Raw genomic sequence first — 19,364 nt, forward strand, 5'->3', positions numbered from 1 at the left:
GTTGATCCTAAAGACGTTAATATAACGTGTAGACCTCAGATAAGTCATACATATTGCAAGTAAGTTGTATAGTTATCAACATGAAAAAAAAAACCCTTTATACGGACACCCTGTCCTCAAAAACTTAAATAGAAAGTGTTTTCCGAACAAAAAATCTTTCATGTTTCTAGATTCAATATTCGGAGAGATATTTGAACCCAAAAATTTGAGAAAAGTTGGGGAAAAACAGCATAAACTAACATTCCTTCATTTATGCTGTTCTTTCCCAATTTTTCTCCGGTTGTTGAATTCTAATATCTCAGCGAATATTGCATTTAGAAACGTGGGATTTCTTTTGTTGGCCTCGGGAGAGACCAGGCAGCAACTTCCTGACTGGGTTTTTAAGAACAGATTGTTCATAAAATTTCAATAGCTATAGAACCCTTTGCAACATGAATGACGTACCTGAGTTCTACTCTTTACTTGGATAACTTTTGTAATTGAAAGTATGCCTCTCTAGGATCAACGGTTCGCCAATAAAATGCGGCAAGGGGAATCAAGTAATCACCCCATAGATAATGATGATAGATACATCAGCGTTTCATGTTGAGCAATATTAGTTACCATATTATATTTTCGTTGCAGCTCCAGTTACTATTCAAACCAGCCCTGAAAGTGATGGAGAACATAACTGTGATTGAATTACGGTAAGATAATGATAAAAAGTTTCGAATTTGTTTGGTTACCTGTTATTGTCTTCTCAGTAATATACTTACCCTCCTGGAGGCAGAGCATCTAGTATGGGTTGACAGGTGCGGTCGCATCGTGTCCCATTCTCGGGGTTTATAATAACTACTTCACTTAAGTATTACATTTTACATTGTAACTATCACACTGTAGATATACATTCACATATCATCACGAGTCCGACAATCATTTGATCTTTCAACTAAATTATAAAAAAAAACCCTATAAATAATTGAGTCAGCTGAAATATACAAAAGCAAATCAGTCCGTCAATCACCCAACATTCCACGAGATCGAAGAAAACTGTCATACAAGTTGTATCTGAGTCAATTTATGCATTATAACTTACAGCATTAGATATTTACATGTATTTTATATGCACTGCAATGCACATGCTATCACGGCTGTATTATAATTAAAAAATTTCTGACTACACTATCGCTAATAAACCAGTTTTTATAAACCTGCCAAAAACTAAGACATGCGCTATCGTTAGTACTTCAAAACATCTACGTACCGATTCGAATCATCAATAAAAGATGGGCGCAGTTTTCCCATGTTCATCCCCTATATTTAGTGCAATAAGCAAATTGAGTTTAAATACAAAAACCAATCCGGCAATAATTGCGCAATTCGTACGCAGCAATTTACTTGACGGATAGTAAACACTGCTCTCTACGCATAATACAGCAGCAAGAACGCGAAATTGGTTTGCCCTTCATTTGCTTTCTATTTCCTTTAATAGCACAAAAAAACACCCCCGTCATATAAAAAACTTAGTTTTTTCACCCCCTTCTCTGATTAGTTTTCCAGGAAAAAAAGGAGTTTTTTAACTCATAATATGCTTTCGACGCCCTTAATTTTTTTTCTTCTTGTTATTGAATTCTTTCTTAAGGACTCCTAAGAATTTAATTTCTAAGGCGATCGTTTCTACGAGAGAGAAAAAAAAGTTCAACTAAATGACACAAGCGTCCATGTTAATTTCTTTTCCCTTATAAGGTGTAAAAAGCAAAAACAAAAATTGTGTGTTGCATGGCGTCAAAGAAGGGGGATATTGCGAAAATTTTATACCATCCGGAGATAACTCGTTCTAATACAGACTTGGATGAATTACCATTCAATTTAGTTTTGCTATTGGAAAAAACGCAAGGAGTTGGTTATTAACATGGTCTTTTTTTGTTATTTTCCCGTCCAATACTGCTATTCGATACAAGAAAAAAAAATTGGAAATTTTTGGCACTTTTTTTTATTATTAGTACTACTATCGAGCAGACCGTGCCGGAAAGTTATTGGCGATCGAAAAAATAGATTTGTTAAAAGGGAAAAGTTATCGGGGAAAATATATACGAATCGTATCGATCCCGACATCGATCTCAGGAAAAAAATATATCATTACTTTGATAATATTTTTTTGGAGAATTTCTTTTTATTGTAATCGAACGCAATAATTGCGATCCAATCAAATTGGATTTTTTTTTTAAACAGTGTATGTTATTTGAATGAGGATAGAAATTCAGTTATCGTTGAGTATTACTTTTCGCACCGAATCACGAATGAGGAAAAGCAATAGGAAATCCATTAATTAAACGCCATCGTGAGTAAAAACTCCTAATTAATGAAATGGATGTTAAAATCTTTATTCAAGCTTCTTTACATGTATTGATCGGTTTATCAAGAATGCTCTGTTTAATTAAGAGTAATTCTTTATCTATTCCGTAATGATAGCGACGAATTTTAATAGAGGATGTTGTTCGATGTATCAACGCATTATTGATCTCTTGAATCATATGTGCCAAGTCCATGACCTTGCGTAATTTTTAGATTGAATTTAAATGTTATACCGTTTTTATATGTGGTTTTTATTTCTGTTTTTATTTAAGTTCTGTGAATTATTTTTCCCATTCTAATTACTTCTCATTTCGTCCGCAAATTATATTTCCTATTTATTTTTCCCTACCAACGACGCTTGATAGTATGCATAATCGCCAGTGAAAGTGATAATTTTTTGTAAGTACTTATTAAATTTACCAACGATACTCGGATAATATGCATAACCGCCTAAAAAATGTGATCAATTTAGTGAAATTTATCGAACTTAAAAATGATCGGCGATTGTGCATAATAACAGGTTATTATGTATAATAATGGATTTATACCACATTCACCGTAACATATCCGAAATCTAGAATTTATTTGAATAATTTTTCTAGCTGTAAGTATGTTTCTACAGTCAACGGTTCAAAAGTTAAAGGGTGTTCAAGAAGTTCGCAACCTGTATATACACACAACAAACTCTAATTACGCTTTTTCCCAGTTCAATTTATATGTCATTCGACGTAATTAGACCGCAATTAAATATTCATAACAGGATCCAACATCTAATTTACTCTGATATAAAATATAATTGCATTTTCTCTTATTAACGAACGAACACACATCCATGCCATTACAAGAAAAAGAAACTTAATTAGAAAAAACAAGCGAATTTTTTTCCCTCCTCGCAGAAATGAAGATAAGGATAACATTACGTTGTCCGATAGTTTTTGATAGTGTTTACTGTTTACAAGGGATGTGTTTTCTTTTCCCCCATGCTTTTATCTAGAATCAAATATCAAACACGTAATTAGATATGACAATAAGAGAAAGCAAAAAAGTCGTATGTAATTTCCACGGGAAATAAATGTTACGATAACATTAGACAGAATAAAAAATAAGCCACTCACAACGATAACAGATTCTCTTTTAAATACAACTATCATATCTTATGAATAAATCGTAATTGTTACGATTTTTATTGTCGGGAATATTTTATCAGTTGAACTGTTACGATCCTTTCGAAAAATAAAATAAAAAATGGACTTGAAAAAAAGTTCATTTTTCACGAACCCACGAGGCCAGAAATTGGAAATATTTTTTTTTTCTGATATTTCCCGGTTATCCAAAATACGAAGGGAAAAAAATATTCTCTCAGTTTTCCCGAAAGTCCTCCAGGAGAAGCAACGAGTTTCCTCCCAAAAAACCATAAATTTCTATACGATACTACACTGACTCTTCACATGCTTTTCTTACATGCGGGCGTTTTTCTACTATTTTTTTCCTTTTTTACTAGCGAAAAAACTTTATGTTCCATAAATCAAACAAGTTGAAAATATTAATGAAAAAAAGAAACGTTATGAAAAAATTATGTGGGGGGAAAAATAGAAACAAAATGAACTGTTAAGGTTAACTGGATTGGAAAAAACCTCAATTCTTTTTCTTGGACTGATTCCCGTTCTAACGTTTTGTGGGCAGAAAAGTATTGCACAGGGTGGAAAATATTTGTTTTTTCTTAATTATTTTTAACTTTTTGCTGATCGTATGTGTGTGTGAGTGAGAGAGAGAGAGAGAGAGAGAGAAGAGAAAAGAAAAGAAGTAAACACAAGTGGGAAGATGGTTGGTTTTTCCAGGGAAATAGAAATCCTCTGTTTGTCGGTAAATATAGAATTTGGTGAAGCAACAGTTTTCGTTTTACTCGAGAATACACATAGAAACTCCGTTATAACTACATAAAATATTCCACGAAATTTCGTCGTTGTAACCGAGCTTGACTTTTTCAAGCCATTTTTTGAACAAAAATGCATTCAGATGCTGTGCAAATACTGTGCACGGAGTGGTTATGTAGACAAAGGTATCCTCTCCGCTTGTTAATACAAACCAAATTATTGATATACACAAGCGTTATATATATATATTTTATATAAACAACCACTCATCAAAATTTTATTTAATTTCTCAATTTTCAAGTGTATTTAAACACTTCTCATCTTAGCTGTATATAGTTCCGAGATATGATTGAAAATGAAGCAAATGCTTTTTATTCAGATACCAAGAGATGTCGCTACTTTTATTTTTCGTGGTGAAAATTGATAGTTGAATCTCCGCGTATATTCCTGATTTAGTTGACATTAATTTATCTTGCAGAATATTTTCGTGAAATACAAATATACTTGAACGCATTCACAACAGAAATCCGACCGAATAAAAACACGATTCATTTACGTACATAAATGCCAACTATTGTCTGATCCATCCGTATATTGTTATCCCATTACATCTAGTTCCGACTCCATCCTGAAATTCCACATGATATCGATGAAAGAAGAAGGTGAGGAGTTGAAGTCAACATTAGAAGGCATGCTCGACCTCGGAAAGCTCGGAATTTTCGACTTCGACAAAGATTACTTCGAGTACGAGGAGCAGCAGGGTGAGAATATGATTATATATTCCGTCCGAAAGTTAATAAACCCAATGCATTAATGCCCATGTTGTCCACTAAAATTTCATCACAGATCTCTGTAATACATCAATCAGGTCAGTGAATTTATGATGTAAATAATATAATATACTACTTATCTTTGCATTTTGTTATGCTCTGCTCTACTCTTTAAATTCCTCAATAATGATAAACCACCTCTCTAAAAACTTGTTTATAATTGCCTGTAGTCTAATGTTAAACTCGGGACCAAAGGAGGTAAAAAGCACAGGAATTGGAGAAGGACTAAGATTGGATTGCTGTATTTTAGTAATAAATGATGACATCAATACTTGTTATGGGCATCTTTTTCTCAGCCACCTAATTTCATTGAGGCCTTGTATTTGTGCTTGAATAAGAATGCCAAAATTCGTGTAGTCCACTTGCGGAAAAACTCTGAACTCGCCTCTGGCATATGCCATTCGTCCTTAATTAACACTGATAATCACTCATAACTCTCTCAATATGACTATTCAGTGTTCTTTAAGTAGCTCTCTTTCCACGAATATAATTGATGTCATTAAACTGCCTCAGTGAGATATATTCCTGAGTAATCGTGAAATCTGTTTCGAACAAAAGCACCTTCGACACGAATCTGTAAGTTCTCAAAAGTAGGGTCCGTGCACCAAAATGAACTTCAATGAGTTCTCCATTTTGTAGAAGCAGTAGCTTGCTTTCCCACGTGGAAACATGGACGTTCACAAAAGATGCCGAAAGCCACACACCTCTGATTATCCTCCGAGAGGTTACGATTCAACCAACGTTTACAGAATCAGTGGCTGTTGTAATTTATGGATTCAAAGCTGTATAAGCATGTTTGGGAAAGGGGTGAGAGTTGTCTTTCCTTTTAGGCTCTTTACAATTGCAGGGGTAACGGAGTTCTAGCATTGGACGAGTGGAAAAGGGATCTGACGTCAAGATGCATTTTACTATGGCAACGTACGCGTACTTAGCAGTGATGAATACCGTGGCTGCTCCATTGTTTTGCTGCCGTAGACGAGTCGCCGGTGTGTATTTGCACCCTCTCAAAAATCTCTGGAAGCAGTATCGAACTTTATAACATTATACTGTTAGTTTGTTTGGAATCGGGAATTATTCGAACGAAGGCATCGCCACAGATGAGAAGAGAAATTCTCTCATCTGTTAACCTAATTGGGACATTTCTTATTCGATTTGAAATTGTATTCGCCGGAAAAGCATCTCGACAGTGAATGCTGACATGTAGAAAAATATATATCTTGATCATAGAGAGTGATGGGAAATGTATGTATCTAAGTAATTTGTATGCTCACACGTTTCACCATGTTCTCCACGATCTGATGAAGTCATTGCCTATACTTTGGACGGCAAAAGTAATGCTCATCTTCAGCTCTAACTACTTGTATAGACCAGTGTTTTCTAAAGTGGGAAATATCACCTCCAGGTGGGAGATGGAATGGTTAGGGGCGATGGGACAAAAAGGTTTGGGAAGGTAAGGTACGATATCAGAATTAATCGATTAATTATAATCTATTGAATAAAATGAATGATTTATTTTGTTTTTCTATCTCTAGCCTTGAATATAGACGGCATGGAAGCGTCCGAAAAGATGCCCGTCGTCGAAGGCCAAGAACTGACTCTTGCATGCGTCATCAAAGGCTCCGAATCCCTCCACGTGCAATGGTTCAAAGACGGCGTTCCCGTTTACGTGCAGAACACGCAGAGGGGCATGTGGAGCACCATCGTTCCCAAGAACTCCCAGCAGCAGTACACGGCGCTGCTTGGATTGGATCGGGCGTCTAGTCTTGATACAGGTTCGATATTCGCGAGTTTCCTCTTTTCAGATGCATGTGTTACGGTCGCATGAGTTAAATCGGTTATTATGTTAAAATATCCAATCGTCTCAGAAAGTTTTATAAGGTTATCACTTTTGCTGGTAATTATGCATAATACCCAAGCGGCGGTGGTTATAGTTAAGTAATAGTTCAGTTTGTTAAGTGATAGTTCTCTCTCAAACATACAAACACATTACATCGGGATAAAATTTGACATATATATATATAGGGTTCGTTATATGGAGGTTTGATTATAGAATTCGTAAAATAGGAATTAATTCTATCGGGATTCGACTGTAGAATTCTTTTAATAGGAGTTTGTTACATTATGGCCTGACGGTATACGCACGAAAAATTGTAAAAATCCGATAAATTGTGAAGAACTTTGTTAAATGAGAGAATCATTGTGGTGGGAAACTATCGTAAAATGTGTTAAATTAAAGTTCGCTATATCAGGGTTCGATCGCAGAATTTCGTTGTATCGAGATCAGATTTCAGAATTCATCTAATACGTGATAATGATAGGAGTTATTTCGGGGTGTTTGAAAAATTAGTTAAATCAGAGTTCATTATATCCGGTTTGAACTTGTCCATTCAAATTTGAAAACCGTGGCAAATGGTGTACCAAATTATCACATTTACCAATACGAAATGGTGATTAAGCATAATAACCCGTGATGAATTTGGTACGATTTATCATATTCACACATATGTTTGAGTATTTCTCGTAATTGGTGCCAAAAGCGATAAAATTGAGGGAAATTTGTCAAACTTACCAAAATATCCGGCAATTACGCATAGTAGCAGGTTATTATGCGGGATTATGTTTTAAGAAAACACGTGCATTGATGGGAATCCTAAATATTTCCAATGCCAATTCTTAATGGATTTTTCCTATTTATCGTATTATTTATTTGTATTTGTATTTGTATTTGTATCGATGAGACAATTTTATTGCCAAATATCTCCAAATCTATCATATGGTGGTGCATACTTTTCAATCTTCTAATTATTATTTTTTCTAAATAATGTCGATTATGATGTTTATTAAATTACTCGCATAGGCGACGCTCTGCTGCACCAAGAATCCTGATACAAATGCACAAACTCCCAGTAATGCAATTAAGGATTATACTCGCACAAATTCGAATGCACGCTCGCAGCATCCTAAAACGAACGCATACTTCGCGTTTCGGTATAGACGGAGTGAGCATCGGCAATGCATCAGTCATCGAATGTGCTCGCTTATGTGTTTCTCTCCCGTTCATACACTCCTTCCACCCACCTATACGATATATTCCGTAAGCAGCCAGGTATCTACCAGGCGCGATAGAGGTAAAGTACAAGGAGTATTAGGTATAAAGCGTGAATTTCACTGTGTACGAACACACCGAAATGCAAGGAATCGCCGTGATTTAATGCATCCCGACAGCTCTCTCCGATGGGAAAATCTCACTAATCCCGTCCACGGAGAGTCCTCCACTACACTGGAATTCTGTAATCTATCAAATCCACTTGCACGTGGTTTAGTAATCTAGCTTGGACAACGTCTCCGTTATCTCTGGAGCATGTTTACGGAGCAGTACTTTCACGTTCACTAGTTGTTTTGCCTGATGAGATTCAAATCAGTTCTAATGTATTGAACTTGGATCAGTTATTCGAAATCGACCGAACTTGCTTGAGATTTCTTCGGCTACTACGTCCACACTCATATGCAACGTCGCAGAACAAGTCGAGTGTTCGGCGACTTTTATCTATGGAAAGTCCCAAGTTCAAGTCGCAGAACATTACCACACACATATACAAAATCGTGCAGCACGTGTTCTGCGATTTGTTGCGTGACTTCGTGTACGAGTATGGGAATCCCCTTATAAACTTATTACCGTTGAGAACCCACTATAAAGAGTGTTCTGTTAATGGACCGAGAAACTCAGAGGGTTGTTAGTAGGCATCAAGAAGAGCAAAAATTGCAATGGAACATGATATCGCAAACCACGTTGAGAGGGTCGCGAAAAACGCATGCAGGCTCTGAGTCCAGAGGAGATGAAAGCTGGATGCCAGTTGATCGCTGAATGCGTTCGTGGGTTCACTCACCATCTGACGTAAGCAGCGGCGCGAAATGCAGGCTCTGGGGAAGGATCACTGCGGACGAAGTAAATTAGTGATATTGCAGTAGTAAGCACGTGTAGCAGTTAGTTGTGTGTTTCAATGAGTATCGTGATGGCTGATTGCACGAACGAGGAATATGCTGATATGCATCTGATTTACGGTCGAGCAGATGGCGATTAGAACTCGTTCATGCGACGCCTGTGGACACACCGGAGGATCTCATAGCGCGGATTGTCGTCACTGCGACAGACATCAAAAGCACACCTGGTATCTCCGAGTGCGTCCGGGAACCGTTTTTACGTCGTTGTAGACCGCGCAATGACGTCGACGGTCGCCACTTCCAACAACCCTTGTAATACTTAATCAAGTAAATCTTTTTCTTGTATTTATTATTGTACTTTTTGTCGTTCCAGCGTGACGTCGAAACCTGCATGCGTTTTTCGTGATTTTCACCTTCTCGTGGTTTGCGAAACCGTGTTTCATAACAATTTTTGTTCTAATTGATATCTCCTGATAACCCTCTGAGTTTGTCGGTCCATTAAAAGAACACCCTGTATTCAATGGCAGTATTTCTCAAAGTGTGCGTTTCGGTGCCCGGGCTTGTCGTGACCAGCAGGAAATATTGATGTGTGGGCCTATTTATGCTTTGAATTGGTTGGGTTTATAAATGCACAATCTGTACTAAATTATTCTGGATAGCCGCAGATGAACAACGAATAGTGCAAGGGAGCCGCAGTGTGCATGTTGCCACTACATAATTTTAGATTAAAAAGTAAAATATATCTATATAATGTTTTATGTATTCCGTAAATTGTCCATAAATTATTTCTCTTGTTTATATGCCTTTGCCAGTCCTCGAATTATTTTGCCTGTTTTTAATAAATTTTTCCCTGTCCGCAAAAATGTATTCGTCCTATTCCTTTTTTTCCTGCCGATCTGCGAATTATTCATTCTATTTATGTATTTTTCTCGTTGGTTCTCAAATTATTTTCTGATTTATGTACTCTTCCTTCCCTTCCATTATGGTAATAGAGCTCTGAGATACCCTGTATTCATTTTATTTCTTTTCCGATTATTTCTGACTTAGATATTCACATTTCAGGTACATTCACATGCATGGTCACCGACTGGGGTTTCGAGCAGAACCGCAGCCTGCTAGTTACAGTACTGTCGTCACCTCAGCCCCAACTCACGCCTATGGCAGCGACGGTATATCGAGGAGAGCAACTGGTGATCACGTGCCTGTCCAAGGAAGACATCTACGGTACGTTCGGATACACGTGGCTCAAAAACAACCAGATTATCAACCCGGCTACCGAGCCCGAAATGATAGAGGACCTCTTCCCAGCCGGTAGTCGGGTACTGGTCAGATCTGCAAAGTCATCCGCCATCTACACATGCATCATCACTAGCTCTTCTGGCTCTACGAGGAAAGACAGTGTAGTGACAGTCCTCAGTACGGACAGTAAGTTCGAAACTTAATATCCATGTATTTAATTACCGATATTTTCACGCAAGTCACCAATTCCATGAGTATGCAAAATCACAACCCAGAATAATGTCGGATCATTATTATCCAAATCTTATGCATATTTACAAACCTTACATTGATATGAGTGAGGGGAGAAACTTAACGTTTCGTGATTGGTCACAATGACTGACAAATGTACGAAGGAGTTTTCGGCGAACTTTCAGAAGGTCCATTTCGCGCTAAACTTTGGCCTGGTAAAAAGGGGAAAATTCTGCTTTAATCTTAAGACATTGCCAATAATTCCCCCAATACATCGTAATGACGTGCTACCTTCAATTACGGGCTTCTAAATTTCTTCTTCACTATTAATGTAAAGAATGCAAATACGCATACCGACCTCAGAAAAAATGTCCTCAGCTCTACTTTCCTGAGGCAATCCATACTCTATAACAGTGGTGGTGGGGGCTATGTGCCTTCGTAGAAGACCTCTGGGGGATATTCTAAGTCTACCACGGGTGAAAATCAGGTGAAAAGAGCCCCGAAATAAGTGGTTAAAAGAAATCTAACGAAGCTAAAATTCAGCTAGGAAGAAAGCGCTGTGGTGGTCGAGTGGTCATAGTGTCCCTTGGTTCAAACTCCACAGTGGTGGTCGACAGAAGTTGGTGGTTTTTTTCTGTGGTTCCCAACTTCAAGGCACGAATGCAATCCGATCTCCCCTTTAAAAAGTCTCGTCAAAGACAGCAACAGTCTTATAAATTTAATTATAGAATCAGAGCCATTTTAACGCATAGGCCCATCTGGTTGTGACCCGTTGCTCTCATGCCCATAGGAGGCCTGCATCATAAGATCTAGTACTATTGTCTTTGCGAATAAGTAAGATACACATAAACTGCTACTTCTAGCTATGTATATGGCCCAGAACATCACTTCGCCCAGGAACCTATGATGTCGAGACGGCCCTGCATAAAATCCCATAGTGGGGTTGATTACTGTACTCTTGCCGGGATTAGGTATTAGAGAATCCAGGGTGATGTGTTAAAGGGACGATTTATTGTGAGAGTTCCTTTGATCATTTATATGATTACGGACAGACCAATTTTCTATTTATAATTTGACTCTTGAAGGGATAATTGCGTCCCCCTCCCCGGATCCGCGCCTGGTCCAAGAGCCCACATTGACGTTTTTTTATAAAATCTTTGTTCATTACCCTAACTCAGTTCGACTAAATTCAATTCAATAAGTAGAAATGGTCTCGCTCCCGAATGATTGGGGCAGGCGTGGATAATGAAGGGAAGGGGTGGGGGCATAAGAAAAAAAATCGTCCAATAGGCCCATCTAGGAGAATCACTATTCTAACTACTCTGCGGTCTCTAAAATGATGTTGGTAATCCTCAAATAGGGATATTTTCGTCCAGCACGAGTACCTAATCAAATAGGTCCCAACAAACCAAGCGAGTATTTCCGTCAGTCTTATTTTCCCGGGAAAACGATTGTGGCCAAACGTTGTTAATGTTCTATCAGGAAAAACTAGACAATAGGAGAAGGTCTCTAAGCCTGTACATATCGTTTGGAACTTAATGAGATACTAGTTTGTTTGTGTTTTCTCTTTCTCATTTCCCTAGTGAGTGGAGCCCCCGAACGCTACTAAGTGGGGAAATGGGCCGTTTTATGAGATCTATTCGCCGGAAAATAAAGTGTCCCGGAAAAGTTGTGCCGTAAAACTAAAATCAAAACCTTGTTCTGAACTCGTTAACAAGAGTCAATGATGCACTTAATTGCTACGAGTCGATCACGTGAAGGGGGGGGGGTAGAAGGGCTTATCCTAACGCGTCCACCTGAGGGACCAATACGAAGTGTGCTATGTACACATTGAAATAAAAACATTATCTTGATGAGATAATTTCCGACAATCTTCATAATTTATTTCCCTGTGTTATATTGCCGTTCGTAACATGAATTTCGGCTTTGCATGATCACCGAATTCGTATGTGTTCATGTATATTTGAGGACATGCGTACTATTCGGTCATTACATTTGGAAGCATCTAAGGTTCATTTTGAAATTGCATTGATATGTCCTCTCCATCCTCAAACCATTTTTCTTCATTTATCTAGGTGATATCCCAACATGCGGTCCTGACGATTACATGAAGGTTAAATGGACGCTTACCGCTTCGAACACACAAGATGTCCAACTCTGTCCCCCGGGTTACTTCGGTGAGTACTTATTGATGTACTTCCAGCTTAAAGCTTTTGAAAATGCTTTCATCAATTCATATAATCACAATATATGTGTTCCGATTGTTCTTTTAATACAATGTAGGGCAGTGTTCTGCATCCGCTGATCCGCGGGAATTTCCTACCGGTCCGCGAAATGTTTCGCCCGGCTCGTATAACAGTTGCATAATTTTAAATTTAATTTAGCATTATACCTATATCATCTGTACATAAGTTTTTGTTTCTGCCTCAGTCATCTTCAAATTAATTCTCTCATTTACTACGCCATTCTCCCATTACGGCACAATAACAGATCACTTAAATCACCTGTGCCAGATTTAGAAATCGCGTAAGTGACCTGTGGCACGTTAAGAAATCACTATGTTTTTGCAGCTCATTTACAGAACACTCAAGTTGCATACATTTACAGATCACTTTCATGGTTCGTGACACGTTTTCAAATCAATGAAGTGGTGCAAATTCTCCAAAAGGTTGAGTAGCGTCTAATCGTTAATAAATAAAAAATGAAAAAAATAAAAGAACAGAATAGGGAACAGCGAGTGGCTATCGAGATGATGCTGACGACACAATCGCGCTCAAAGATTGCGGATGAGTGAACCTAGGTTCCCAGGAGATCTAAACCAGTTTTTTGTTCGAATGTCGATGACGGTATAGAGTCCGCTCTTCTTTACAATTTTAGCACCTTAATATAATATTTTGTTCTCGTTCATAGGTGATGTCAGGAGGCGCTGCAGACTCAGTTCAAGTCGCGGTGCATTCTGGGAGGAACCTGATTTCTCTGGATGTTCGACGAACAGCTTTTTGAACATAAAGAAGAAGGTAATGAATAATTACAATAAATACGGAGTGTTTCCACTAAAATTGGTATAAAAATTCAACAGTTGATTTTAAATTAAAGTAAAATATAAAGAAAATATAGCCTAAAGTAATTCTCATACTGTTTAAAATTTTAGAAAACTTGTAAAAAAAGTTTCACTTGCATTTCCTGCCAGTGATGTTTTTGGGAGCACCATCATAATTTGTTCACTTTCTACGGCATATTAAAAGACATGTCGTGTATATACCCCCTAGCACAGGCCTACATGCTCACCTCCCAAGTCTCATACACATGTTGTATGTACGACATGTGTACAAGGGCTGCTTATTCCTAGAGAAGAGTGGAGTTGCATGTTTCATCGTATGTTGGGCCATTTATGTATTTATGACTTTCAACTTTTCTTATCACTTTATCTACTTGTTTCACTGCTGATTATTTTTCGAGTTATCCAAAATTATTCATTCCCCAGGCGTCTGCGCGAAACTGTACTCGATCCACGATTTTCAGGGGGACGAGCCTACAATTAATTCCTTAGCCTTAATTTCCAAATTTTCTTACATCCGGGTGAGCGCCCTACACAACTAGACTACAAAGGCAACGAACATCTCAATCTTTCCTTGGAAATCATGCGCAATAAAGGGTACCGTACATGGACGGTCGGACCTCACTTTGGCCAAAGCTCACAATTGCTGACACTGCCATTAGATGGCGTCTTATCCAAGGGTGACGTCTCTCCCTCCGCTATCCATACGAAGTGTTTTTTAACAGCTGGCTGATGCGAAGATGAATTTAGGAAAGAAAGAAAATCCAACTGTCCTTGTGTGGAATCAGACCTACGTCCTCTCACTTGCCGGGTGAGCGCCCCAGTCCGCTGAGCTTGCTCCTTTGCGTGAATGTCTCCGAACAACGACAACAGTCCAACACAGACGAGAAAAATGCACCCACTACTAACTGAAAAAAAAAATGCATAGTAGCATATAGCGCGCAATTGCGATAGAGTACAGTTGAGCGCAGTGCGCATGAGTGTTATCATGCTCATACGAAACTTATCGGATGCGTCTTTCTCATATAGACAAAACCTTTTTCAAAGAAAGAACTCGACGTGTTAAATTTATCGAATGAAACTTTATTGTGAGAGAGAAAACGTAACAACCACTCTTTACACATATAAAAAAAGACGTATGTATCTGCTCTTCGCCGTCCAATTCGATCAGGAAAAAAATCTCAAAGGAAACGATAGGAACGTCCTTGTATATCTCCAGAAAAAAACACTAGGTATTATTGTATGGATGCATTTTATTGGCCCATATCCAAATAAAATATACAGACATCCTGCAATGGATCCTTTTCTTTCGAGAATTTTACGTGTGAATGTCAGGATAAGGGAAAAAGATCGAATGGAATTTATCCAATACTCACATAAAAAGAAACTTGTTTTCTTCCAAATGGTTTTTTTTTTTTCCTTCTTTCTCTTCGGAATTTTATCATATTACGTTGCAAAGTTTCGTTACATTATCCAGGAGAATGTAATATATTTTTTACACAGGAATATATACAGGGTGTCCGATCTTATCGCTATCCTATACCTGATTGGTGGTCTTAGGGTGAATTTCCAATCGCATAAAATGCTTAAAATCAGAAGCCTTGCATTTCTATTAATACGTCTAACTAGGCATTTACGGGAGAAGCAATTACGCTTTGCATTTTTACTGTTGCGAATATGCCAAGTTCGCTATTGTGAAGGAAAAATGTGTTATCCTGTAAACTATGGCAGCGTGTAATCCAAATAATGCAAGCCTCCGGTTAATACTCCCATCATCAATAATGAACACATTAAGAAATGAAAGACGATTAGACGTGCCATATGTAAAAACTGAATTATATTTTTTAATATTCATTTGCATTAGAGCTTCTCGCAAAACAAAACCCTCAAATAATACGCTAAAATCTCTAATATCCTACTAAAAATTTGGACTTCTTTTCTGACGCAATATTAGTGGATTATTTAATTGATGTTACGGTAATTATATTTAAAAATGAAAGGAAAATGTTTATCTTTCCACTTTCTCACAGGGTTGGTCGCATTTCAATAGGTATAATCCACGGATTATACGCAACTTTTTCTTCGATCTTTTTGCACATATTTAGATGTCATATATTCGATAGAAAATCCGACATGTTAAAAAAAACCCACGAAAAACAACTCTTTTCATTTCTTAAGGCTACATAGCCACCAGATTCTCGATTAGTCGGCAATACGAAAGTGTGTCCTCCCATCAGCAATACAAATCAGACAGCTCTGATGTTAAAGAATGGGATGTATATAGAAAGAGTTATATGTATGCCTCCTGTGTTGGCACATTGTAATCTATGTGTCCGCATATATTTTTACGCAAAAGTGGTCCACACACAAAGTAGGACGTGGTTTTGTTATTTGTTTCATGTACTGAATGCTGTGCAAAATTTACGAGCTCGCAAAGTGTAAAGCTATAAAAAGAGATATATTATGGGTGTATATAACGGAGTTGCTGAATATTTTAGCGCACGGTCCCGTCTCGCGGAGTTTGACATTATCATGCATGAACTGTTGTTTATGCACATAATTTATGAACCTTTTCTCACTTCGATTTTCGTGGATGAAGTGAATAATTGCCACGTTGTGTAATTGTGAAACTACGTCGTATCGAATAAATATTCATAGATTTGTGTTAATATATTTATTGCCTGTCTACATGTCTCAGACGTTTCTATGACAGTGGTAATCCGACTTAAATGGCAACGTTTAGTGCTTAGGATGAAAGGGAATTGCGTGCAAAGTAGACGCTCATTTTTGGCTGAGTAAAATAGATGTCTGGGGGAAGCTCTTGACGTCACTGAAGAAGGTCATCTCACCTATAGCCATTAGATATAGCAGGCCGACACATGCTCCATCTTCACCCTTTGTTGTAGAATATGCAATGGATATAGGTGAGATGACCAACATCTCATGGAGGCTTTGTGCTATATATGGTGTTGTTTTGATGTAAGGATGGTAAAGGCTCGAATTTTCATGTTGCGCACGCGTCGTGTTGTAGGTCTGCCTGCTCTCTGCAGATAGACTTTTTTTTTTTTTTTGGAGTCTGGCTCGCATTTGGGTCTTGAAGTTTGGAAACAGAAGAAACGAAGAAAACAAACTTCAGCTGACCTCCAAAGTGCTGTCAACGGGGTTCGAACCTGGATCCTCAGGATGACAGACCAGCACCATGCCCACATCAACGCACAACAGCCAGTCTTAACAGTAACACGAGTCCTAGACAAAGCGATTCTTAAGGGCCATACTAAAAAACTCGAAGTCCCACAAACATGTACATCGTACAGTATGTTTTTGATGATGGCACACATACAAGACATTTTCCTTCCCTTCCTCAGCCAACTTCGAGTGTCTGTTCTACCGTGGAGACCCAAACATTGAGATTGTCTTACACGCGTTAACCCCGATAGAACAAGGTTTTTGGCATATACGTAAGCTAAGAAGTTTAGCAACACTTATGAAATGTATATGTATTGATCAAAAATAAGAAAAATCCAATCTCTAGGCAAATATTTTGTGGGCGGGCATGCATGCAGATATTGCAGAGGCCCACGAAATGACCAGGTCAGGCCCTGGGTAACGTATCAACAACGGGGATAAGTCTGTTGATATCGTTTTTATAATGGTGATTATGGATGTCTATGGCAGTATTACATTGTAAAAGTGTTGGAAAATTCTTTCACAAAACTTTAAAGAAAAGAAACATTTAAAAAATACGATACGCTTATTGGTTTCATTTTTCAAGTTTCATGAAGGAACTTTTCTAAACAATTTATAGTCTAATATCGGCCTGACGCACATTTATATGAAAATACATTCATAGTGATTTGTATTCACAAAAACAAACAAATTTTAATGTATAATCTTTCTTCCGAAGGTCGACAGCCTGCGTTCGGGATACCTCTTGACCGATGTGACGGCTTTACTGCAGGAGGTGAAGGCTTATATAAGAAAGAAACGGATACGAATGCAAGTCTGTGAAGGGGAACCAGTTGTCGACCTCCTTGATGAAATACAGAGAATCGACCATGCCAACAGGGATGACCCCAGAGAAGGATGGCAGGTACATTCCGCACAAATTATATGTAATACATATTTGAAATTTGTAAAAAAAATCTTGATGATAACGTAATTAAAAAATCACACTGATACCTCTTTGAAGGGCCAACTATATCTGGAGGTCACTTCCCAATAGGGTGATTTTTTCTGGTCCATAATATGGTGCCCCGACACATTAGTTCACCTGAACCTGAAAAATTAAATACCGAAGGCGAATGCAATCTTCAGTATTCTCAATATTTAATGCATTCCATCACTAATAAAGTCGTATTTTTTTTCGTCGAGTCTATTTCTTATACAGTATTAATCGTTAATAAAATTGCCGGTTGATAAAATCAGCCGCTTTATGAAATCAAATTTCAAAAACGAAATCAAATCAGCACCCATCACATAATAAAATTTCCGTTTTTATAAAATAAACACGCAGCCGCTTTTAGAAATCAAATACATTTTGTGAAATGAACTTCAAATGTACGAAGCAATTCTGAGAAAAAAGTCGAAGAAAAACTTAATTTTTTGGTCTTATTTTTGGAATCTACTTCACCAAACACCAACTCTGGCCATATCGCTATATTGCAATTTACTGTCATTAGTGAGATGGGTTGGAAGTGAAGGCGCTGTCTATCGACGGTCGCCTCGAGTTCGTTAGGGAAAATATCTTATCTATATCCTCACTTGGGTTCGAACCCGGGACCCTGACAACAACCTTCACAATGGTAGACGAGCATCTTACCACCATGCAACTCGAGCTCAAACGGCAGCACCCCATTCGTTATACCCCATGTTCTAAGAAACTGATCATGAGAAATGAGAAAAAAGACAAAACAAACTAGTATCTCTGAAAAACAGTTTTCTCCTTATTAAAACCGATTACAATTCCGGTTTATCCCCATTGGTTCCCAAAATTCGAGCGCGAATGTCAGGTGATCTCCTAGTTGGAAAATCTCACCACAGAAAACAAGCCTGCAACGGTACATGCATTACACTTCACTCATAGTTCGAAACATATATGACAGATGGCAGCACAACAACAAGCATTACACAGAAACAAAGTTCACGTTAGGTTTATAACACAACACTCAGGGCCGGTTATGGACATTTTTCAAGTGTAAGCGAATAATAATTTGGTGATAAAAAATCACAACCAACCAACCCCTTTCAGTTGGCGCCTTCCGCGGCCACGTAGGTTCATTCAGACAGAGCAGCCCACATGATCTGGTAAAACCATGACCATACTCGTGTAAAGACTGACCGAATAGTTAATCGCAAATATTGGAAGCAAATATTTGCCTTTCCCATGTGCAAAGAAGCAGCAGCTGCATGCGATGGCCTCACTCTGGCCCAGCTTGGCCCAATATTCCTTGGCGAATATTTCCCAAGAATAACAGAACCGGTTTTTCCAGAACACTTTTGTTACTGTTGGCGTTCATCGACCAATGTGGCAAAACAATCGATCAAACGGATTGGATGATCGGGAAGAAATGGACAGATCTTTGACTTAATTTGGAAGCTGAAAGTCACTCTCAGCCAACCTTCCAATACCTTCTACCCTCCAACATTTGACGATCATTGCCAGTCGTGGAGCAACACTACTTGCGCATGGAACGTATAGGACCAGCCTTCACACAAGTGTGGCTATGGCTTTGAGAGGAGGTCTATCACAATTATGGGCAATTAAACTAATTTACTAGTACCACAAAGGGAACTGCAAACGTCTGTATACGTAAAAAACTTCATAAAATTCAATAGAGAGTGCTTATTAACACAAAA

General features: G+C 38.1%; 1 protein-coding gene across 3 annotated transcripts in view; it reads left to right on the plus strand.

The window, feature by feature from the left end:
* The window catches only part of LOC149084428 (uncharacterized), a 410,069-nt gene that overhangs the window by 369,826 nt on the left and 20,879 nt on the right, over positions 1-19,364 (plus strand). For all 3 annotated transcript variants that reach the window (XM_089234820.1, XM_089234819.1, XM_089234818.1), the window contains 7 exons: positions 625-686; positions 4,824-4,969; positions 6,571-6,810; positions 10,043-10,405; positions 12,526-12,627; positions 13,361-13,467; positions 17,413-17,598. In XM_089234820.1, the coding sequence (XP_089090946.1) occupies positions 625-686; positions 4,824-4,969; positions 6,571-6,810; positions 10,043-10,405; positions 12,526-12,627; positions 13,361-13,467; positions 17,413-17,598 (1,206 nt within the window). The remainder of the gene's footprint in view (positions 1-624; positions 687-4,823; positions 4,970-6,570; positions 6,811-10,042; positions 10,406-12,525; positions 12,628-13,360; positions 13,468-17,412; positions 17,599-19,364) is intronic.

The sequence above is a fragment of the Pholcus phalangioides genome, unplaced genomic scaffold (assembly GCF_987345545.1).
Source record: "Pholcus phalangioides strain wild (caught in Gottingen) unplaced genomic scaffold, Ppha-v1.0 ptg000008l_1, whole genome shotgun sequence".
NCBI lineage: Eukaryota > Metazoa > Arthropoda > Arachnida > Araneae > Pholcidae > Pholcus > Pholcus phalangioides.